This window comes from Cololabis saira, chromosome 14, assembly GCF_033807715.1.
Source record: "Cololabis saira isolate AMF1-May2022 chromosome 14, fColSai1.1, whole genome shotgun sequence".
Lineage (NCBI taxonomy): Eukaryota > Metazoa > Chordata > Actinopteri > Beloniformes > Belonidae > Cololabis > Cololabis saira.
In genome coordinates, this window is record NC_084600.1 from 27,903,126 (window position 1) to 27,928,773 (window position 25,648).

The 25,648-nt window shown below is 41.8% G+C and overlaps 1 protein-coding gene across 3 annotated transcripts in view; it reads left to right on the top strand.

The window, feature by feature from the left end:
- Nucleotides 1-25,648, top strand: part of tmem132e (transmembrane protein 132E) — a 479,435-nt gene that overhangs the window by 432,827 nt on the left and 20,960 nt on the right. For all 3 annotated transcript variants that reach the window (XM_061740292.1, XM_061740291.1, XM_061740293.1), the window contains 2 exons: nucleotides 7,684-7,889; nucleotides 17,790-18,069. In XM_061740292.1, the coding sequence (XP_061596276.1) occupies nucleotides 7,684-7,889; nucleotides 17,790-18,069 (486 nt within the window). The remainder of the gene's footprint in view (nucleotides 1-7,683; nucleotides 7,890-17,789; nucleotides 18,070-25,648) is intronic.

Consider the following 25,648-nt stretch of genomic DNA (forward strand, 5'->3'; position numbering starts at 1 on the left):
GCTGACCCGTGGATTAAAAAACAGGCCCTTAGGACTTGTAACGCCATGCAGCTGCAGATGAAATTTTATGTAACCTCATTATTTACATTTTATTGTCGGTTAATATCAAAATCCCTTGCGATGCCTTGTGAAGATATTGACGAATGATGTGCCGAGTACAAATCAGGCAAGTGAGGGAGAAACACACACAAGTTGCATCTGCTTATGTTTTATTTTTTTAACTTTATTCCAAACCAGTTATACTTTAATAGTTGTAGTAGATTAATAGTCCTAATAAAGTAAAAATGCACCTCAGCCAGATCGGACTGATAAAATCTGCTCCTGCACGAGCAGTTTAACTGACATGCCTCTGAGCCAGCAACGGTCTCCCGGAGCTGAATGATGTGCTAGAAAAACGCCAAGCATGGTAGCACACAGCGCTTTCACTGTGTGCCACCACAATGCAGAGCTGATCAGCTTCTGTTTCAGCTTCTGTCTGTGTGGACGACCGGAGGTGGACAAGGACGACGTTTTTTCTCATTTTTTTTGCACCACTGTCGAATGACTGCATAAGAGATACAGACTGCTGAAAACCTCCATCAGTGAGCAGAAGGTCACCAAATAATCACTTGTCAGGCTCATTATTGCTCTCCACTTCAATTTCAAGATTAATTTCGGGCCTGTCAGTGAGTGTCTGCATTCATGGGCTCGGCTGTTTTTGGGTTTTCACGCCTCAAAAAGAAAATTGAATGGATGGCGTATCTCTCCATTGATACCAATACTGAACCTATTATCTCTGACTATCATATCAAGTCATAGTAATGAAACGTTTTCAGCGATTTAGCAGTTCCTGAAGGTCAAGTGGGGCAGCTTTGATTGCAGGTTTTACTGACGGGCTCCACAAAGCCATCAGCGGTTACTGGCCTTTCTCTGTTCCTTTTAAGAGACCATAATACGTCAAATATATTTTCACGGCTCTGTATTGGACTAACCCCGATATTAGCTGCCTCACTCTCTCCGTGCCATCTCGTGCACAACTTTGTACCAGTTAATAACTTGGATGCTTGAGGGTGAAAAAAAAAATTGATTATAAATTGGAGTGAAAGCGGAGTTCTGATCAATACGTTTCCTGTATAGGCTAGTTTCTTGAGGGGGCGGGGGGGTTGGCGGGGGTTGTGCTGTACTGTCAATAGAAAAGAACAGGTGTTGAGCTGAGACGGTTGGCTTTAACCCATCATTCATCATTTTTCATGATCCATTAAAGACAAAGCGCTGGGCCATGTGATATTGAGTGGGCTTGCCTCAGTGATCCCGCCATTGAACGTTCTCGGCTAATTTAAAATGAGCCCTTCAAGCCCAGGAAATACATGAGTCATGACAGTTCAATAAAACAACACCCCTGAATGCAGAAATGAGAGCCACAGTGAGCCGGGAACAGGCCTACCTCTCCACTGTTCTACTGTCGTTGTTTATGCCGACGCTCATGCCTACGTGACGCCACGCGGCTTGAATCAGATTTCTTTGTGAGTTTTGTTATATTTTTGCAGGGAACCACAAGCGATTTTAGCTAAATGCATACAGCATAAAGCTTTCTAAGGTCTTGTAACATATCCTGCAAATCTTGTGGTTAAAAATATTCAACTCAAACAGTATTTAAAAAAAAAAAATTATTGTCAAGACTTTTTTCTCCAAATAAATCTTTATTTCGAGGCATGCTTCATCAGTTGGTTATTTGCTAGCCCACAGGCGGATGCATTTTTCCCCCAACTCTGTGAATAGAAATAGGTGAGAGCCTGTCATTTTTCTTCACATCACTTTTATTTATTTAGTTCATTCTTTCTTGGAAATAAATAAGCTACACAACAAGCCTATAGCAGATAAGCCAATGCTGTGTGTGTGTGTGTGTGTGTGTGTGTGTGTGTGTGTGTGTGTGTGTGTGTGTGTGTGTGTGTGTGTGTGTGTGTGTGTGTGTGTGTGTGTGTGTGTGTGTGTGTGTGTGTGTGTGTGTGTGTGTGTGTGTGTGTGTGTGTGTGCATGCTCTAGTTGTACAATGAGGAAAAGAGCACAAAAACAGAGTGTGACAGATTATGTTTGGAAGTTGGGAGTATTCACTGGCCAGCACGAACCCTCCCCCACTGATCATCGTCTCCCGTGGCGTTATGACTCATGTAACCCATCTGAAGCCAGAGATAAGGCCCTGTGTCTGCACATCACATCCCACTTCTGTGGTCATCCAGCGTAGATACTGTACCATGCTGAAGGCTGTTTCCTATGTGCTTCCCTCCGACGCTAGTGTAACACATTTACCTTCAACACACATCCAAATTTTACCAGAGCAGGAGGTGAGCTCGGCCCTCCAGCTCAGGTTAGAATTGACTTTGAAAATAATTTCTGGTCAAAGTGGTGCTTTAGTACCCATTATGGTCAATTTTACAATAAATATTGTTCATTCTGAGCCTGTCATGTGTTCAACACCAAGTCCATAAAATAACCGGTTAGACCTGTTTGGAGTGGGAAAATGTAATCCTTCCTTCAACCCCTTGCAGAACCTTTGTAATGACCTGGAAAGCGAACTGTAAGCGAGGCTTTTACACAGTCGTCTTCACAGATGCATTTGCAGATAAATAGAATCCATTCCACTCTCATCTATTATGTCAAATACTGCAGTGTTGACCTGCCATCTGTAGGATCTGCACAACTACAATCCTTTGGCATTGGTGCTCTGATGCATCTGTTGGAGCAAATGTTAAACGCAGAGTGTAAACACTTTTGTAAAGAGGCTGAAGAAGAGATGGAAGAGAGTCACGAGGATTAAAAGTTTTTTGCATCATAACAACTGCATGAGTTCAGGCTTTGTGCAATTCCATAAACAGTAGGAACAGTCAGCATCGTATATGGGCACATACAAGCCAGTTTAAGGTGTGACGCCAGTCAGCAAGTTTTGCATGGCTGTGTTGATCTGATTACAGTTTGCTCTCAAGGTTGATTAAGAGATGGCTCAACTCACTTTTTTATGATGAGTAACTATTGGAAGTGCATTCCCTCTTCCTCCAGCTTCAACAGAAGACTTCCTATAGGGCTTTGTCTAATGAAATATCCAGATAATCTGACTGATTAGATTTATTCATCACAACTCACTTGGTTAGGTTTAGGCAGCAGGACTTTCTGGTTAGATTTAAGCATCAAAAAATCTTTCTTCGGTGTAAGCAACAATTTCCTGGTTAGATGGAGGCATTTAAACAAGTCTTTGGTAGCAGGAGTTTTTCTGTACACAGCACATTAGTTCAGGAATTCATGTATCATATTTGCACAATCGTTTTTGTGTTGCATCCACACAAAAGAGCTAAGTTTCCCAGAACAACAGATACATTTTCGCTCCCATCATCATCAATTCCACCACCAACAGGCGAACGGGGACTGGCTCATTTGGTTAACGGAGCCGAATGAACACACTGGGCCCACTGCTCTTGAAGCAAGCACACATTCATATTAAGAACATTTTCATAGCAGCCACAATACATAATCCCAGCATTGCTAGCCATAGGTCAGCTTTATGACAACGCTTATTTAACACGTACATTATCCTAAATAAAGCCTCTACGTGGCAGAAAATTATGACAATTTATCTTATGTAATATTTAGTTTGAAAATACATTCTGGGTTGATTTTTGGTTTGTGTTTGGAAGGACATGAATATTACACTGGTTTGTCCTTTTGATTAATTTAAATGGAATCAGATTTAGGAGGAGATTCTAATTCCATTTTGGATTTGTTCACGTATGCTTCCTGTGCCCTCTTGTGTTCTTCTTTGAGGTCATCACATGGCTTTTAAATCTGCAAGATGAGACTATGGAAACATTTTCTGCTAAAGGCAAAATGTAGTTTAATCAGAATCTGCAGAGCAACATAGCTGCGTGCTACTCGCCCAAATTCTGGGAAAAATATCCAAATGTGATGAGATTTTTGATATTTTGTTTCACTCCGAGTGCATATTTTTTTTTCATTTGAGTGCCTGTTGAATTTCCTCTTATTCATTCTGAACCCACCACGGTCCCTGTCGCATATTACGGCTCAGCCTGCTAATGACCTTTAGATGAGTTCTGGTAAATCTAATAAAACGGCTGCTATGCTGACACCCGGTTGGTTTGGCATGAACTTGGACCTGAATATCCTGGGAGAGTCAAATGAAAAACATAATCAGCGTTGCAGTGCTTGCTTTTACTTCATTTTCCTTGACCACTGTTTCTTTTTGATCTGTTAAAGGGTTCAGTCTCCATAATGAGCTGATGATGTAAGAGCAGCTCAATATGCCACAAAATTACGGCTCGAATTCCACAGACTTGTGAACAGATGATTTTAACTGCTTTCCTCGCGTAATGAATGGATGAACTGTCTGAGTGGTCACATTGCAATAAAATGGCATTAAAGCATTGCACACTTAAAAGGACATAAGCTGCTGCCTTTTTCTTGGGTAATTAATTCACTTAATGTTATGGAATAAATGTGTGAAAGGCCCCAAGGTGTCTTCACCTTTATTGACCCAACCTGTCCCTCATTCTGCACTGTGAGGCCATTGTACAACCAAAATCAGGCAGTGCTTGCACTTGTCCTGACAATCTGTCTCCACCCAGGCAATCTGCTGGCACCATGGAAGATGCCACTGCACATTAGCAGCAGTGTGACGGCATGTGGGTGGCTCTGTGTGTGAAAGCCCTCCTCAGCAAGCCCCCACAGGACCACTGATACCCAGAGCCGCTAACAGCTTTTGACTTGCAATTAGCCAGCCAAGTTCATCAGCAACGATGGCTGCGGGAGCTGAAGTGGTGCTGCAGCTAAGCTGCATGGGCGCAGGGACGTACATGCCAGACACATGTTGTCAAGTCCACATACAGGAACTCCTGTTTATTCAAGGCTGCCTGGTGTCACCATGTTGAGTTACTGCTTTTTCTTTGTAACTGATTAGATTACACATCAACAAACAGCACAGAAGTACACAGACGTTTGTATTTTGTGGTGGCTCACGGAGTAGGGCCCTGCAGAAATTGCATTAACTGCACTAACGGAAAACTCTGTCATGCTTGCAAGTCCTTCCACCACCATCCCCTGCACCCCCACCCTGGCCTGTCTGCATGCGGGGAATTATATTACCCAGACCTCCACCCAGTTATGATGAATCCCCAGCCCTGAGAAGACTGGCCAGGCCGACCTCCATTTGCGGGAGATTAGATCCTCTGATTACAATGCCACCTACCTCCCAACACCAGATAAATCTTCAGCAGGAGCCCAAAAGCAAAGCCCTCCAGATCCATTGCAGTTAATAATTTAGTGTTGGAGGGAGACAAGTATTTATGATAATTCAAATGGAGCTGGAGATTTTTGACTTGATGGAAAAGCTAAAGAATGGTTTCAAGTTAAATTTAGAAAAGCCCACATACTGAATTCAAGCCAAGCAGGCATTGATTTGCCGCAGGGACGAATGGTGGAAATTAGCCTATGACTATAACCGTGCATGTTTACACTTGTGTTCATCAATATGTACAGTCCCTGTTAACAAGTAAATAAATTGAATTTAATTGAATTGAATTGAAGCTTAGTGTCATGGCTTTGTATCAAATGAGATCACATTACAGGAGTGTCTGTGAAAGGTGGCATGTGTGGATATATTTATTTATGAGCCAAAGGTGTTGTAAGCGAAATTCACATGAAATGTCAGCTGCATGACATGTTTTCCTAATAGTTTTTCTTGACATATTACATGCAATTTGATCTGCATGATGAGAAAGTTTGAGTTCTTAATTTGCACTGTGCATGCTTTATAACACTGGGATTGCAAGAAGCACTAATTTGACTGCATAAAGGATGCAAATGAGATTAGAGAAGAGCCCACAGCTAGTACAGCAGTTGTTCTCAGATTTGTGCCATCAAGGCTGGAAAGCCTCTGGGTTTTTCTGGGTTTTCTGAACCAACACAACAGTTTATTTTCACTGATTTATTCCATGTTTCTCTACAGGGGGAGTGTAGAGTGATGTGGCGTTACATGGAACAAAAATGTGCAAATTGTGGCTTTTTACACAATACAAAAACATGTCTACGATGTGCTCAGCACAGGCATGTGGGCTCTTTTAAACCAAGATACTTTCTTCTTGCATCACAGCGCCTGAGTTATTAAGGCTGGTTGGTTTGCACGGGGGACTTTTGATATCTTTCTTTAATACAATGGAGGCGGTTTAACCTTAAGGATGCCTACAGCATTGACTAGTTTTTAAAATATTTAGGCAATGATTAAATAAACAATTCGACTATCTGTGGTGAGGTGGGTGGGATCTCTAACGTCTGTGAATGTTTGTAGCATCTTCATCCTCACAGTCACAATCAGCAGGTTGGTCCATTTTGATTAAACACCTTTGAAAAGTGACATTATTGGTAACAGTCACCATCACTTGATTAGCAGGTCTGTATATGAATGAATGGATCAATTTAGATTTAAACGTTCCTGTTGTTTTTGTTCTCAGAAAGAAAAAAAAACTAAATAATGAGCATATTTCCATTGGGTGTATGTCGCTTCGGTTGTGTGGGTTTGATGTCACATGTGAGAACTTTATTAGTTCATGATAGGTCGGACTCGTTTCCAGTGAGGGTTGAACCCTGCCAGGGTTGCCCTTTGTAATTGATTCTGTTTAATACTTTCATGGACAGAATTTCTAGGCGCAGCCAAAGAGTGGAGGGGGTCTGGTATGGCGACCTCAGAATTTGGTCTGTGCTTTTTGCAGATGATGTGGTTCTGTTGGCTTCATCAGGCCATGACCTGCAGCTCTCACTGGAGTGGTTCGCAGCTGAATGTGAGGTGGCTGGCATGAAAATCAGCAGCTCCAAATCTTGTTCACAATGGTACGGCGTCCACAGTGATGCAGACACTGCATCAGTCTGTCATGGTGAAGGAGGACTTGAGCCGAATGACAAAGTTGTGGAGTTCGCAGTCAGTCTACGGTCCTGCCTTCACCTATGGTCACATGCTGTGGGTAGTGACTATAACAGGGGTCGTCAACCCAAAATGTTGAAAGAGCCGTATTGGACAAAAAACACAAAAAACAAATATATCTGGAGCCGCAAAAAGTTAAAAGTCTTGTATAAGCCTTAGAATGAAGGCAACACATGCTTCATGTATCTATATTAGTTATAACTGGGGGTAGATTTATTTTTCATTATGCAAGTCGAAATGTTGAAAAAAAAGTCTAAATTTCGAGAAAAAAAGTCGAAATGTCGAGAAAAAAGTCAAAATGTCGAAGAAATAGTAAAAATTTCGTGAAAAAAGTCGAAATGTCGAGATTAAAAAAGGAAAAGGGAAGAAAAAAATAGAAGAAAAAAGAAAAAAAAGAGAAGAAAAAAGGAAAGAAAAAAGAGAAAAATAAAGGAAAAAAAGGTCAAACATTTTTGAAAAAGCTCCAGGAGCCACTAGGGCGGCGCTAAAGAGCCGCATGCGGCTCAAGAGCCGCGGGTTGCCGACTCCTGGACTATAAGAACGAGACTGACCTCACTTTCTTTTTTTTTAGTTGCTGAAAGTTTGAACATTGAAATGAGGCGTGCTTTAAATTGTGGAAGTGACACCTGCATCCATGTTGTCCTGTATATTTCCATATTCCTCTCAGATTCATATTGCCGTTACCATAAAGATGGTCTCTGACTCCTGATGCTGATCTTCTCCAGGTATCCATGAACTGCGACTATGTGTTTGTCAACGGGAAGGAGACGCGGGGCTCCATGAACGCCAGGGTCATCTTCAGCTACGAGCACCTGAGTGCACCGCTGGAGCTCACTGTCTGGGTTCCCAAACTCCCCCTGCAGGTGGAACTCTCTGACAACAGTCTCAGCTTCATCAAAGGCTGGAGGGTTCCCATCCTGCCCGACCGAAGGTGAGGTTCAACCACAAACACTCTGATCCTTAGACCTGCAACATGACAACAGCAGTTAAACCTGAAACAACACATTTTAGAAAGAAAAGAAAAGATCATTTACATTAAAAATCGAATGCATCTGTTTTAATTTTGTAAAACTGATTGAGAACAATAAAACATTTTTGGTGTCTGGACTTCAGATAGCAGAGACATCAGTTTTGGACACCAGTGATTTCACAGCAAGAGACGACTCGAACGGTTCAAGTTAGTTTAGATCTTCTTTAGTCTTTAGTCACGGACAAGTAGATTGGACTGTGTCTATATTCAAAAAACCCCAAAAATGTAAATGTTGAATTAGAAAATGAAATGGAAAATAAGAAAATATACAGTTCTTCATATATTTTTATGCTGTATAGTAAATGATAATCAATCTGCTACATGTAAAAGGATGTAAAGACACATTTCTCAAAGAGGCAACGTAGCAAAAGTGATCATGGGGACTTAATTTGTGTCAAAACATGTGCACCCAAAACAAAGGGGAAAATTAGTTTGGTTTCTTTCCAAGGTTAATGAAATATATAACTGTTATTGTCAATTTGCTGTTAATAACAAAGCCAAGATGAATAAATAAATATAACAAAAGTAAGAACAAAACCATTTCAATTTCTATGGTACAGCAAATACAGCTTACAGAATATAAGAATGCAGAAAAAAGCTGTCTTTTTCTGCAATTATGGCCCTTTTTTAAATAATTGCTAGTACTGGTATTAGTAGTACTTGAAGTTGCGGTCGGGGTTATGAAAATATCCAGAGCAGAAGCAGCAATAACAGTTGTATTTCCAGTAATTAAATACAATACCAGCAATATACCTGTTAAATCGTTAACCCTGGAGCCCCCGGTACAGGAGGGCCCAGGGTTAAAACATAAGCCTGAGATTAGGCTGGGCGTAAATGGTTGTAGGAACAATTATATTAGTTGTACTAGAAAACTAGTGATTATGATTTTTTTCTGATTCTTTTATTAACCTTGTTAATAACCTTAAGAATAAGGAGAAGTGACATTGGCGATTGTACGCTCGTTAAAAGACAAATGAAAGCTCCATACTTTGACTTTTTAGCAGTATTGGGATACCGTTCCATCCATTCATCCATCCATTCTTTTGATGGATGGATGGATGGATGGATGGATGGATGGATGGATGGATGGATGGATGGATGGATGGATGGATGGATGGATGGATGGATGGATGGATGGATGGATGGATGGACGGATGGATGGATGGATGGATGGACGGACCTTTTACTTGGAGTAAAAGAACACAAGAATGATGAATTATACGATAAAGGTTTGTTTCACAAGCATTGCTCTGTGTGTCTTGCTCACCTGAGCCTTCTGGCCATCGCAGCAGAGCCAGAAGGGTGTGCGGTTCAGAATGCATTCTGGATATGTTATTTTTGTACATGATTACCGCAGGACTCATTATCCAAAGTGCACCGAGCTCTGCAGTGTACCACATTAGTCTTCGAGCCTCTTCTCTGTTAGCCAGAATTTTACGGCTAGTTGCTTGTTTGGGTCCAATTAGGTGCTCAGCCTAAGGTACAAAGCAGAAATGCACCCTGCAAAACAAAGCTCTCGAGTGCAAATTGAGCCAGAAGCTTGTCATGTATGCATCATAGCCATCTGAATCTATTTTGTACAACAAGGACAAGACACGGGGTTGATTTGATTCTGAGTTAAGAACACTGTCCTCCCAGAGATATAATGAGGCTGTCGAACTGCTGTAACAAGGAGGAAGTCCAGAGTGGCGGTCAGCATTTCTTACTGTTTACCCGCTCACCGAAGAAGCTGCTTTACATTAACATTTTAAACTTTGAAAATTGCATTGGGATTTGGTTATTTGCACTGCAAAGAAGCAACACCCAGTTCTGTGACCATTGTGTCTACGGTATAGAAGTTTTAGAATCCAATAAGCTGAAAGAGAATAAAAAATAAATAATGAAAATAGTGGTTGACCTGAAGCCTTAAAAATAAAGCTCTATAGTGATAAGGAAATAGCACCATTGGGAGCTTGAGGCTATTAGAGCCACGGACCCAATAAAGAACGTGAAAATGTGGTCTTAAATTAAGAACTGGGTCTCTTTAAAATATTCCAGCATTCTTGTCATGTGTAGAGTGGTGGCAAACGTTCCCACAACAAATGTTTAATAGGGGCATTAACACTCTCATGGGTGGCTGCTATCATCGCTCTAGGAGTACATCACCAAAGACCAATTCCATTTCAACGCAAGCTGAATACAAATGGCATGTTTACCGAATAGTTTGAAGAATGAAAGAATTTCAAATGAGCCCCAGTGCTTGGAAAAAATCTTGCACAGCCTCATTTTTCAAAGAACCCCAATGGGCTATAATGAGCTATAGACTGTATATTATTTTGACGTTCGAAATGTGTCTTAAATGCCCACTTTAGGATCATTGTTTCATTTTTGTGGCCTATTAAAGTAGAATGAATATTAGTGCGTGTATGCTTTTTGTTAGATTTGTGGGTCTGACCTCTTTATTTTGAATGTTTACTGCCTGTACGTATGTCATATGAATAATACAGGTGATACATATTATCACTTGTATTAAACATTTTAAATAATTTGTTCTAGTAAATAGCTCTGACTTTAAACTTTGTCCTTCATGTATCCCTTCATAGCTGTCCCTTTGCTTTTATGAACACGGTAACTCCTTGTGAGCCTTTTTCAGTTGCTGGGGTTGTCACACACCTACGTGAGATGAATTAATTTGAACAAGGATGAAGCTTTACTGTCTTGTACGCTATTGTTTGGACTTTCACGTCATAAACGTCATAAATTGTTCAGTTTTCTGTATAATTCTTCATCCCATCAGGAAACTTGACACAGGTGACACATCAGTCCTGATGGCGCCATAAACAGGCTGTTGAAGCTGCTGCTGCCGTGTGCAGTGAGCTACCCCCAGGAAGCTGTGGTTTTTAGTCATATACTGTTGGTGCCAATTTGTTACTGTAGCTGCTGAATTTTGACACTGAAAAGCAATTGGCAGTGTAATTGGAGTATTTCCCAAATAACCCATAGGTGTAGGCTAAACTAATGAAGTATAGCATGTACTAAAGCTTTAGTTAAAAAAAAGACATCTTATTTTACTGAAAGCAGATTAATCCTGCATATGTTTCGATTTTTGTGATTGATTCAGTTGCGTATGTTTTGTTTTGAAAACAACCCACATCTCATTTCATGGCTAGTGTACTTGATATGCATGAATCACCATGCATTAAGGTTGGGAAATAAAGGGGGGAGGGGTACACATTTCATATATAAACAGCTGAGTTTTCAGCTAGGACTTGGTCAAGATAATGGAAACACTGTCTATATTACAAATTATAATTTAAAAGCAAGTTGGCACTTCTTTGGCTGCAATATCTGCTTTCAAAAATGGCCGTGCAAGCTTTGAACGGTGGTGGGGGAATATAAATCCATTCCTGAATCATAAACTGCTTCAACTATTTCGGAGATGATGATGGAGGGAAGCAGTTCTTAATTGCTTTTCCAAAACTCACCAGAGATGTTCAATTATATTGAGATCTGGTGATTGTGGGGAGCCAAATGAAATGTTCCACGTTGCTAGTGTGCTCTTTTCAAATTATTCTAGTTGTGTGAATCAGGATATTATCACTCGAGTAGTTGGCATCACCTTTGGGAAACAGCTGGACACACAAAACTGACACACATTCTTTAAGAGAAGTGCTTTCATGACATTCTAGTATCAGGATCAAGAGAGTTGTACATTATAGCTGCACAAACCAGCACAGAACCACTTTCATGCTTCACGAATAAGCAGCGTTTGTGGTTCTAAATGCACGTAGCCTACATATAGGCTTTGCGTTGCTCTTGGCATGTATCCTTGTTCATTGTTTCCTGTGTCCCTCTATAATGACAGAGCACTATGGGTAGCTGTGCACGTTTTTTTTCTGCAGCGCCGTAGCCTGCAGTGCTGAGCCTCCTTTTGTTTACTTCCTTTATGTACCTCAGACAAACAGTAGCAACGGTGCACATGAAGCACATTTATTGGGAGTTGTCGCTGATGAATGTTCAGCAATAGTAACTTTTACTGACACTGCAGCAATTCATCTTTCTACGTTGCTTGAAAATGATGAGGAGTAAGTAGTAGTGGAAATGCAACTCAAGACATGGTGACATTTCTGGAGAAGTGCACTGTGATGGGGCACATTCTACAGTCCTGCAGATCCCGGGAGTCCAGGCCATCTTATAGGGACTGTTTTCCCAAGTGAGGTCAGTCAAACACGCAGCTCGGCTTGAGAAGTTGGGGATGAACCGCCTATACCATCATCGCTGAAAGCTAGCTGCTGCGCCATGTAGGACAGAATGCATGACCCGGACCCGGAATAGGCTGGCTGGTGTCTTGAAGGCTGTCAGCTCCTGTGCTCAGGGAGAGAGTGGTGCCTGCCAGTACCCCTAACACAGATCAACAGTGCTGAGGAACTCAGCCTTCTCCAGACGCTCCACCAGCTCGTCCACTCGGGGAATGGATACAGGTCCAATGCTGAGATATTGTTCAGTTTAGAGTAGTCGACACAGAAGCGGAGACCACGCTAAACCACGCTTTTGTAGAGCCTCCGTCTTTATAGTCACCAATGTAGAAAAGAGGAACTGTGATCTTCAGAGATGACGTTTGTGCACTGATCCATTGTCCACCTTAGCATTTGTTCTTATCGGTATCGACAGGGAACCAAAACGCTGACAGTGACAGCCTGCCTATCCAGCTGCTCTCAACGAACCCTTGATACTGGCTCGATAAGATGTTGGCTTCGCTCTGCGGTCACTGTCGTAGCTGAAATCCTGTGATTTATCTATGCAGTGCCTATTAATGCTCTGCGGCCCTGATGAGTTATGCCTCAAAGAGCTCATTTTCCCTTGTTTTTGGGATCCTGGCATGAAAACCGACACAGTTTCTTTTAAAATGTCAAAAAACTCATCGGTTTATGTTACCGAGGTCTCATTTATTTACAGTACACTCTAACAACATGCATCCCATAGACTTTTAAAAAAGGTCACTCCTGTACTGATGAATAGTTTTTAAAAAGAGAAAAAAGTTTTAGATTCAAGACAGAATGGCTTCTTTGCACATCTGAGATTTATAGACCACTGGGATTTTATGTCCAAACGCTTGTGAAAATGTAGGTTTAGAAATATCACCCTTTTTCCTTTTTTTTTTTTTCTTGGGCAACCTCGTATATTTCTAACACTAAATGTGAAGCGTCGCGTGTGAAAGCTTTTTTTACGTGTTTATAGATTTTCAAGCCGGAACCAGATTGTTGAGGAGATATCAACTGCCTCACAGGGTTGTCAGCATGTAGACTTTAAGTGGTCGCTATGGAAATGCCAACATAGATGTCATCCATAACTTGAAAGTGAAGGTAGGCAGATTTTTTTGACACTGGGATTGTTTGTTTTTTGAATCAAACCCTTGCGAACGTTGTCTCTGATGCCTCATGCACATCCTGCTGTCTCTTTGGATGCTGCTCAGTTCTCATTTACACATTTTCTATATTGTCCTCAAATCCAACTTAATACTGGATCAGTCCCTAACGGGAAATTACAGAAGTCATGAGATGATTTTGACTTAAAACACGAGTTTAGCTCTCAGGATTGTTTTTAAAATAAGTGTGAATTCTCTGTAACCCTCAAACTGACTTGCAAAACGGCAACATGGACACATGCCATGAACAAAACATGACCGAAAAACTGGCAAACTGTTTTCTACTGAGCTGCCTGGGGGGGAGAATCAGGGCAAACGGTCAGGATTTCCAAAAGATGGTTTCTGCCAGCTCTAACAGCAGCCCTGGCATTAGGCAGCGTTTTGACCTTGATCTCCTTTATTTACAAGCATTGAGAAGAGTTGATGTTTGCAAAGTCCTCACAACGCACTGCACATAAACCTCTACACAAGATGCAGAACAGGATCTGTCATACAAAGAAATATCTTGTTAGTCAACCCGGACACAGTCCAGTAACACCTCATCACGATGATTATGTGTATTATTAGAATGAATTATTGTCTTTCACAGGCTCCTCTCAGTCACTTATTTTCTTCTTCGTATCATCGTCATTACAGCCCTTGACGCAACTTCCCCTTCCCATTATGCTATTTCTTTCACCCTGCATCCCTGAACTTTTGCAAAGTGACACATTCTGAAGCCTTCGTCCGCAGTAGAATTTTCTGGCCTGCAGTGGACCTTTGCTGCAGTGAAGCACAATTGTTCACTGGCCACATTATCCAGTAACATACCCTAAAAAAGGAAAGAAAGTGTAATCGGGCAGGCAGCCCGTGTGCACTGAAGCTTCAGCTTGTGCGCTTGTATCTCAGACTCTAATAAGAACAGACAATATTCTTCTGGGGGAGAAAAAATATCAACCTTATTTCCAGGTGCAGGCTCTGGAGGGTAAACCTTCACAGACTGAGCCAAGTTGTGAAACTGTGACAGGGAAAGAGCGAGTCTCATTGTCACATTGGGTTTTTCCTCTGCTTTTAAACGAATGAGTAACTGGGTGTGGACTTTCAGTGTCTACAGTAGAGTACTCCCTAGCCTTCCGAGTAGAACAACAGGCCTGTCTCCTCCAACCCTTGCGGTCTGCAGCCCGCGAGGGCTTCAGCTTGAGCAGCCTCAGCAGAGCGGCAGCTCCTTCCTCACTTGTAGCTGCTTCTCTGTTAAAGCATCTGCTAAATAATGTAAGTGTCCCGTTTAAAATTGATCAAATCTACATGAAACTGTTGCAAAATGCAGTCGTTTCATGGCATATTTTCTGCTTTGATTTAGTTGTCGCGTTTTTGAGATAAACAGGAATCTTCGCCACGCTTCTGCTCCATATTAGTTATGATTTCCTTCAAATCAAAATGCACGAGAGGGCGCGAGTAAACCCTGAGTAGCATCCTTAACGGTTTCAACAGCCTTGTTGGCATTTCAAACAGCAATGCAGCAGATGTGAAACTCGTTGGATGTCGTTGAAGTCGGGGAAGTTAAAATTAAGGTTAAAACTCTAGTTGTACAATATCTGTGTCGTAATCTCAAAAATGTTCAGTCCATTCTTTTGTTTTCATCGTGCAATTATAGCTCAGTTCATATTATAAAGTATTCATTTACTCATCTTACGGATGTGAGCAAAGGTTACAACTCCCTGTTTTATTACTAATTTTTTTACGTTTTAAAACGTATTAATACCGCTTTAGATACGCAGCAGCTTTTTCACCATACTGTTACAAAAATGAAGCTTAAGAACCAAGTTGTGTCAGCATGATCAGTTATTACATGTGGATGAAGTCTGGATCAATGTTGCCACCTTCTAAAGATTTAGGTTCTTCTTTTCCACTGATTGGGAATTCTGCCATTCGTTATTCGTCCTGTAGCCCGACGACGACCTTGACTCAACAGTGACCTGTGAACGTCACTGTGCACGATGAGCCTCAAAACCACACAATTGTTATGTAAAAAGTCTGCAGTGTGACAAAATAACCAGGCTTTTAGATTGTTAGCTGCAACTAAAGGACGTTTGTATTGTTCTAGTTTCTTGGCATTTCTGTGAAAACATTGTTAATCAGACAGTTTTTATTTAGTTGCTTTAGTTTTATTCTTCCCCTCACGCATAGAGGACAGCTTACGATGTGTTCAGGGGAAAAACAGCTTTCATAAACGCCACGGTCTGGAATTATAGCTGTCACGGTTGCAGATGAGAGAGGTTTGTTGACAAATATGGATATCATTGTGGAAGGGTCTATTTCACCCCAGATTTCTGTCCTCTCTATCAACTTAACTAGTACAGTACCTGCAGACAAAAACAAAACATTAACAGTCTAATCAGAGGGTCTGCTGGGACGTCACAGCGTTACAGTGCTGTTACCAGGAGAAATGACCCAGAAGTAGTATGAGAGTCAAGTGAGAATCTCAGAAAACAAAACCAGACTGGCGTCGTCATTGTAAACCACATAAATGGGTAGATGTCGGTGGTGGACGGAAAGCTTTTTTGTTCTAATAAGCAGTACTCGAGTTGTAAAAAAAAATCAGGGGGGATGGTGGATTTTATCATATGGGGACAGATAATTTGTGCTGATTACAAATAATATAATATATTACAAATAATAGCACTGACCAAAACACCTGCAGAAATACTGCAGGAATGACATAGCAGCAGTTAAATGCAGCATTCTGTAAGCTTTAAATATCCACTGGACTTACATCAAATTCATCAAAACAAAAAAATAATAAACTGTTTTCTGAACTTATCAATATGCCTCTGTCCTTCCCAGGATAAGTAAAATGGATCACTGCAAAAACTCAAAATCTTAACAAGAATATTTGTCTTATTTCTAGTTAAAATGTCTCATTTTAGTAAAAAAATCTCATTACATTTAAAACAAGACACATCACTGGAAAAAACAACAATTTTCACCTGTTTCAAGTAAATTTTTCCTTAAAATAAGTAGAAAAATCTGCCAGTGGAACAAGATATTTTTGCTTGTAATGAGAAGATAAATCTTGTCCCACTGGCATATTTTTCTATTTATTTTAAAGTGAAAATGTACTTGAAACAGGTGAGAATTGTCCAATAAGTTATTTTTCTGGTGTTATTTTTCTGGCGATGACTCTAAATGTTGAAATAGCAGTAAAACCACATTCATTGATGAAATGACATAAGGGATGGAAAGGAGGGATGGCAGTTTTACAGGGGGGATGATTTGGACCGTTTTTATTTCAGGGGGGATGCCATCCCCCATCATCCCCCCTCAACTCGAGTACTGCTAATAAGTGTTGATTGTTAAGATGAAGGTCTTATGGTTGGTTTTTCCTCTTAAACGTAACCACACAGTTTGATGTTGGTACCAAACCCAACAGAAGGCCCATCGAGAATACAGTAAGTGAATCAGCTGCTGGTCGTGGTACAGGTGTGGATTTGTGACCCCTCCATGCTTCCTGCTGATGCTCTTTAAGAAGTCTCTGAAATCTACTTCTTCTATCATAACAGGAAGCTGACTAATGTCTGACCGCCATCCAGCTGTGAGTGCTGGGTCAGCACCAGGGCACTGATGCTAGTGAGGGCATTGATGAGATGGGCAGAGGCAGTGTGTGCGGATGAACTAGTAATTAAACGCAGCGCTGAGGACATCTCTACGAGTCGATTCGGCTTGTTGTTGAGGTCGTCTGTTGATGACATTTTGAGACTTTGCAACAGAATTGCCTGGCCTAACAATCCAGTTGTGGATAATGGCCTGCTGCCGCTCTCGAATCCCAACTCGTTCAGTTAGTTCAGTCAAAGCAATGATTAAGCAGCAAACTGCTGCTGAAAGAGGAACTGGCAGACTGTCAAGCCTGCTGAGGGGAGCTGGGTAACTCATACATCTTGTGGAGCAGATTGTGCTCGGTAGGGGATGCACCTGGCATGGTTAACCTCACTGCCTAGGGCTCCAACGAAATAAGAAGGGCATATATCCAAAACTCGGCTTTGCGGTACTTATCATTCCTTCTTTACGGGCTTGGAGGATTAGCTCCTCTTTGCCAATGCGAGCAGAACAGATAATAGGATGGATTTGTTTAGCACCGTGCCGAGTTTTTCCTCAGTATTATGATGTCAAATTACAAAATGAGTGGAGACCCTTCAGAACAGAAGGCACAAATTGAGACGTATCAACATGGCAGTGCTGAGCGAGGCTCGACACCAGATGCTTGGTTTGAGGAAGTAATGATTGGGGTGCTTTTATCTTTTTCTTTTAATGTTCATATCAGCTGCAGCAGGTAATATGTTTAAACTCTCCTTTTTTTAGCAGTTAAACTGAGATTGTGCAAATGCTTAAAAGATTTTGATTGAAATTCTCTTCTTCCACAGGAGCGCCAGAGACAGTGACGGAGAAGACGAGGATGACGAGCGCCGGCTCAGTCGAGGCTGCACCCTGCAGTATCAGCGGGCGCTCGTCAAGGTTTTCACCCAGTTCCACACCACCTCCACAGAGGGCACTGACCAGGTGATCACCATGCTGGGACCCGACTGGCAGGTGGACGTAACAGACCTGGTGCAGGACTCCCTGAAGGTGGCCGACCCCAGGATCGCAGAGTTGGTGGACAGGACCACCCTGGTGGGCCTGGAGCTGGGCTCCACCGTCCTGAAGGTAAAAACCATTCACACGTCAGTGGTGGGAGTTGAAGGGTGCAGCTGGTTGGGAATAATGAGAGCTGGCTCGATGCTCGCTGAAGAGACGTTTCCAAGCAGGTCCTCACATGGTAACGTTCAGCCAGACATTCTGGTCCACCCTGGAAATTCAATCCACCTACAATAACATGGAATGAACAGCCGGCACTTCGGCTGTACCGAGCACAGTAGAAGCGGTCTTGATACATTACTGTGGGAGAGTCGAGAACATCTGAATGAAGCGGAAGTTCAGCAGCAGCACATATGGAAGCACGTTGAGGCAAAAATGTAGGGCTGCACTTAAAGGAGCTTGAGGCCGGATTGTGGCAGGATTTATGAAAAAAATCTGTATACATTTTAAGTTTTCTAGTAATAATGTCAGATGAAGCGTTCCAAACCCAAAAGAATGAGCCCTCTAGTGTATCTCTCCGTTGCCTTGAACAGGCTGTGTGCTGCAAAATGTGCTGCAATTCGGTCCCGAATTTCCCGCGCTGTCCTGCGGATGTGACGTCACATGTCGCTGCATGTGCGTTCTCCCCGTTCTCCCGTGCCGGCTTCACTGTTGGCTGCAGTACCCCCAACGGCCGTTGTGGTGAAGGGTGGCGCTAGAGAGTCTCATTTCTTAAAAGGAGCCTCAAGCTCCTTTAAACTTTCTTAAAAGACTATTACATAAAAAACTGAGGTATAGTTTTCATGAAAAGAGATTCCTTGTAGAGATGAAATCAATAATGGCGAGTCCTTTTGAAGCCAAGTTTAAAAGAAAGTTTTGGCTTATTTTGTAGTTTTGTTGGTCATCTTTATTGTTTATGATGAGAGAAGAACCAGATATAGTGGTGGTACTTTGATCAGGGTTACATCACATCAGGACAGCACGAGAAAGCAGTAAAAGCTTCTTTTTTTTTTTCCCAAAAAAAAATTCTTTACTGGCATTGCATCAGCACTTTAAGATTAAAGTTGAACCCTGCTGACACTCGATAAGCTGTGATGGATGCTTGAAACACTCTGTTGAGGAGGTAATTACAGTATTCAACCTTGTTTTCTTGGTTCTTTTTACATTGCTTGTTTTTTTTGCATGTTTTTGCCATGCTCCAAATATCTGCAATCCAATGGTATGAATTAAACGGTCACTGGAACCTGGGATCCACAATCAGACCACATGTGAAAGACTTTCCTGCATTCGTCCATTTGTCATGAAACAAAAACACGCCCTGCAGAAATGTGTGGTGCTGTGGCCGTCCTCAGCTCTCAGGGGAAGCAGCTCCTTGATAGAAACTGCATGTAAATGCATCAGACAGGTTCAGAGGTCCTCATAAAGAAGTTATTGCACCTAAACTGTGATTTACGGACGTACTACCGGCCATTTATTGGGACAGGGCGCGGCTGCGGTTGGTGACAGTTTCGATCACCGTGAAAGATCACAGTTTTATTCTGTCAGGAAAAAGAATTGTTGCTGATGGGTTTATCTGATGATGGCAGAACAGAAAGAAAAGATATAAGTCACCAATCCATCACTTCAAATGAGCTTCAACTGTGTTGACGGGTGTGAATAATTACACATAATTTCACCAGCAGCTGCAACTTGACATGTTGTGGTGTAATAAATACAAAACCTAAATACGGTTATGGTATTGAGAAAATGTCTTATTCTTAAAATCTCTTTTAAATGCGTATTTATTTCACTATGATGCCACATTGGAGCTGGTCTGAACAAAATTGCTGCAGCTAAGTTGTAGTACTGCAGTAGCACCAAGCGTGGCTTTGTATACGCAGATGTGATTAGAAATGATCTGGTCCTTAAAGATCTTGAAATGAGGTAGCTATAACCTCAGAGGACTGGTAACACAAACCTGCCCCACTGTTAACAATCTCTTACCTTGTAAATGGCTGATCCCTGTGTGTAAATCAGTTTAAAGTAATAATAATAATACACAGACCTGGCAACTTTTATCGTCCCACAACTTCCTGTCAGGAAGGATCTGATAATCCCAAGAGGTGTCACGACTGATGTCAAAGCGGGCGAATCACAGACCACATGACATGTGGTTTGACGAGTTGGTGCGCAGAAAAAGTAACACTGAATGTGCTGCGGCATGTTAGAGCTCTCCTTTCAGAGCTTCTAAATTGGAAAAAATAAATTTTGTCTCAATGTTCTTGGCCTGCGCTGGAAGCTTCGGGTTTCTCTCTGCTGGCGTTTGACAGTGATTGGCTTTCGAAATTGTGACGTAGCAACTACAGTTTTCCCATATCGAACCTTTCAGGCAAGATCGTCCCCTTTACAAGAGGAATGCAGAAGCTAGAGATAAACTGTGTACAAATACAAACCAGCATACTCGATGTCAGACATTCCAGGGGACGTAAACACAGGAAAAACATATTTTTGAGGCTTTAATAAACTATTTAAGAGTGAACCGAATTCATGGGGCTTTATAAACACCTCTGAGGATTTGAGCTGAGACTTGGCAGACAGAGCAGCACTTTGAACTAAATGCTAATGTCAGTATGCTCTCTGGGTTTACAAAGATGTTTACTTTTGTCAACATTGTAGTTTAGCATGCTAATCTGCTAAAACTGGCGCTAAAGCCAAACAGAGCCAGGACTGACGTCAGTGTAAATAGTTTCACAAGTATTTAGTCATAATTCAAAGTATTGAACAGGTTTGACCTGATACGACACTTGATAGGACGTCGGGGGGTCCTCTCAGGTCCCCTCAGGTCCCCTCAGGTCCTCTCAGGTCCTCTCAGGTCCTCTCAGGTCCTCTCAGGTCCTCTCAACCTGAGGGGTACCTGAGCATCTGCGCCGTCTGAGTTACTGATGAATAACACTCAAAACGATCAATGTGAACCTCGAGCAGCTGCCAAAGGTTGAGATTAAACTGGATAAGTGAAAACACTTAGTAGCTGGTAGCACTGAAAAATACAGTGAATCCAGAGTTAAGGCCATTCTCCAAGCCCCAGAGCAACCATACTCAATAAAACCAGGGCCGCTTTGTGTGGATTTACAGGTGGACGTCGTTTCACATTAGCGCGGTCGTAAGTCAGAGTTCCCAGCTGGACATTAATTCATTACGGTTAAGTCAAATGATCAGTGGCCAATGACACGCCATTAAAACTCCAGCTGTTCCAGAGCCTCACCTCCTGCACTTGCAGCTCAGTCCCTGCAGATGTTTCTGAGTGCAGAACGGCTCAGGAATCCCTGATGAGAAGGTTGGAAGAGAAGGAAGAAGAGGAAAGATGAATGGATGCTGCTTCAAACCCAGCTGCAAACACGCTGCTTGTTTTTCTTCACAAACAGCAATGAAATAGTTTTAATGATCATCTGAGACTGAACGTATATTCTGTATCTCGCCAACACTCCTCTTACAGAACATTTAAATGAGTTCAGGCTCGTATGAGACTGGCTCAAATTGTTCAGCAGCTCATGATTTTAAGTAAATAAATGGGGGCAGTTTTGCTCTGTGGAGTGTGGCGTCAGAGTTCACTAGATGCTCCTTTGTTGGTGTTTTTAGGAGGTTTATGATTCATTTCTGCACAACAGATTACTACGTTGCATATGGTCGCTCAAAATAAATAGACGGAAAAAAGGGGCTCAGCAGTCGGGGTTAAGTGACGCATGCAGGAGGTGCAAATAATCAGATCTGGATGAGATAGAAACAGGAGGCTGGACACTTCCTCTGTAGGGTTACTGAACGCATGACGCTTCTGAGAGGGAAGACGGGCAGAAACTCATGACTGCTTCTCAGATGGAAACTACAATTTTACTCAATATTAGTGAACGTCATCGTTCACAAGTCTTATCTCCTGAATCGTTAATAGTCCAGATGCAAATAAACAATGCTCATCATTACAGGGATCATTGTTTAAATGCTGATTTCATTCTGAGTAAATTAACTGGAGACTTCGGGAGATTTGTGTCAATTATATGCAATAGAATTCCACCCTCAGCATGTACTGTAGGCCTGTTTCTGTTATATAACTCTCATCAAGGATTCTTTCCATTTATATAATCTAGAAAGCTCCAAAGATGCATTTAAACTCATGCTCATGCTTATCGCAGCATTTCCGAATTATCAGCATAAAACACTGTCATGTGCTTAAATATTCAAGAATATAAATGTTGACACGCAGCTCACAGATCTGCAGCTAAAATATACATGAGCACCATGTTGTATAACCGCAGACAGACTCCCACACTCCATCTCTGTTGTCATGCGGCCTCTTTCTCAGACTATAAACTTTGATCTGTCCAATAACTTTGAAACTAAGCCATGAAAGGAATGTTCTTCCAGCGATGGCGAGGCAAACTGTGCAGAAAACTTTGATGCAAAGCTCTGCAGCTGTCGAGGGAAGCCTTGGCCATGCAGGACCTGCGCACGGGTTAATCCTGCAGCTGCTGCATCTGCCCGCCTTGCAGTTTGGTAAGGTTTTGCAGTTACGCAAAAGTTTGCACGATACTGAAAGTTCCTATTTATCGCTGGGTTTCAAGAAGTGTTACATTTGAATTTCATCATTTTATCCTCTTGGAAGTGAAGTGATTTATGTTCAGTGCAAACAAGCCTGCATGGCGGCATGAATCTCCCCGCGCGTCGGTGTTAACTACCCTGATGGAGAGCGTGATGAAAATGTCTTCATGTTGAAGACTAAAGATTAAGAAGCCATAGTTTACTCAGACTTAACTGGCTTTTCTTCTAAGTCAACAGAAATGTTGCAGGGCCGACTCTGTAGGAGCCTCCGAGAAGCTGAGCTGTGTTGCTGGAGCTTCTCTCACGTTTGTTCTGTAGCATTCCACAAATATGCTTGTTGGCGAGAAAGAAAGGTCACACGACAACAAGAGACCGACCTGCAGATGATCTATATACAGCCTGGGCTGCCAAGTTTAATTATGGCATAGTTTCTGCTCTAGATTTACTTTGAGCCTCAACTCGCACTTCCAGTAAAAAGGTTGAATACTGCATCAAACATTAAAAAAAACAAAAAACATTTGAACTTGACGAACTCCATTTCGGACGTTTTCTGAAATCCAAGAAAACATAAAACTATAAATGTATTCATTTGAACCACAGACGCAACTCATTTTCAGCTTCTTCATTGACCAATATCAGTTTATATAAAACACATAAACACATCTAGACGTTGAAGGACATGAAGGTTTAAAGACATAAAGGTTTAAAGTCCATACAAATAACAACCCTTTGGTGGACTTTGTTATCGGGGGTTAACTGATGACGTCAGTGTGCCATGGGTACACTGACGGGTATGAAAGGAGCATCCACCAGCAGCGGTATCTCTCCAAGCAGGGAGGGATCACCGCTCGCCACTTTCCACAAAACTCCCATCATCAATCAGTTTAAAAAGTATTGGTTGCTGTGGGATGACATGGACGTGTGGAGATGGATAGGCTGACTGGTGCGGCGTCTGCAGTGATGCAGACTTGGTACCAGTCTGTTGCAGCGAGACAACACCTTCCTCCCCGGGCTGTGGGTCGCTGAAGTGAGTAAATGAATGGATCTCTCACACTTTCACCCAGACGTCACATTTACAGACCTTATTTACAACAGTAGCAAATCTGGTTCATGAGCCTCCATTTTTTTGTCTGTTTACATGCCGGTTACCATAGCAACCACGTGAGTTACAGTGTACATGCAGACCAGATCTATTCACAGTGAGAGGTGCTGGTTTTCTGATCAGATGTTTATCGGTTTGGGGCTGGTACCAGGAGTCAAAACCACAGATTCAGGTTCTGGTTTCCAGTCTTTTGCTGCCCCCCGGGTATATTTGGAAAAGCGTTGCTGGCATAAAACTTGGAACCTGACATAGAAAAATTATAATAACAATCATAATACTTATCTTAGGTTCAAAATTTGACTTTCATCTATTTTCAATTAAATCTAAAGTTGAAATGATTTTTAAATGATTCTTAATATTTTACACCACATCCAACATCTTTTAGTAATGGGGCTTTACTCTCAAAAAAGAAGGGTTACCTTTTAACTTTGGCATCAATTCGTCACCAAAAAACAACTAATAGTGGTGTTTTTCTCTTTGTTTTTCTTCTTCACAGCTTAACTAGATTTCCAGCGAGATGAAGCTGGGTGTGTGCCCTTTAAAACCAAAGATAAAACCACATCTGCTCAGTCTCGAATTCCCAAATGGCAGCACGAAAAAAAAAAACAGAAAATGTAATGTGCTTTCAGTATGCCCGGTTTATATAACGCAGATTCTGTTTGATAAGATTTCCCAGCAGTCTCCCAATCAGCCAAGAGATGTTATTTTGGAGCACACTGTCCAAATCTAATATCTCAATTAATGTGGAAAGCATGCTTTTACTGTCTTTTAAATCTATAATTTATATGCGTTTCACAAAAAAAACAAAAAAAATAGACTTGCAAAGGCAAATTCTGCCTTTTTCGTGTCATAAATGACAGTGAAAGTCAATTTAAATGCTTTAATTGACTTGGAAATCCTTCTAACATCACTGCTGATAAAGCGAGTTTAGCTGCACGAGTGAGCGCAGAGCCCCACTCAGTGCAGAGACTCAGCCGGTCAGCATCAGTCTGCCGCCTCGACTCATCATCGATCTTCTGTTTGCCTTAAGCGCTTGTGAAATAGTGCTGCGGCTGCAGCCGAAGGCCACAGACGTGACGTCATGCACAGCTTCACACAGTGACAGACGAGCTTAGAAACCTTTCACGGGGAGCTTTGCTTCACCTCCGTCCACGTACTGAATGAGGCAAAGTCGGGGCTTTTTACCCACAAAGGCCATTCAGAAGTTCTCATCAGTCACAGGGAAGAAATCTCCAAACATTGCAATGACTGAAAAATAAAATGTAATATAATCCTTTCCAAAATATTTGCATAAAAGCAACAGTGAAATTATAGCGCAGCGGAGTCAGAAATATGAATATAAAATGGTAAAATACAGACATGTTTGATAAATGTGCAGAAGGAGCCATTTTTAAGGTGGGAAGGGAATATTTGTGGGGGGGTAAAACGCATTGCACAGATCACCGTGAAATTAGAACGCATGAATAATGTCTATAATCCATTTTGCCTCTTGTCCCACGAGCGGGATGACATTTTCTGCTTTGAATGAAACGTCTTAATAAAACTGAACAGTGTGGCTGAGCCCCTGCAGCCCCTGCAGCCCCGGCTTTCCCTCTTTCTCTCTTTCTTTCTTTCTTACTGCACCACAACTGTGAGGCAGATATGAACAATCTGGAGAAGAATTTCACTTTATCACACTTATGTTCTGTTTGCTGTGGACTGAAATGACCCATGGACCTGCAGTAGGTCTGAACGCTACGCCCCGACGTCTGCGTTGGTGCCTCGGGTCGTGGTTAGTTTTAAGGCAGGGTTGAATAAGCTTGTCCCCGAATGGGGTTTTCAAGCTGAATTGGAATTACCTGAGTATAGTTCTAATGGATTGAGACACAGTAAGAAGGCATTTTAGTGTTTTGAGTTGTCAGTTAAGTTATTCATCATAGTACGTTTACTAATGTTAAATTAGGGTAGGGTTAGGGTTACAGCCAGTACTCGAGTTGTAAAAAGAAATCAGGGGGGATG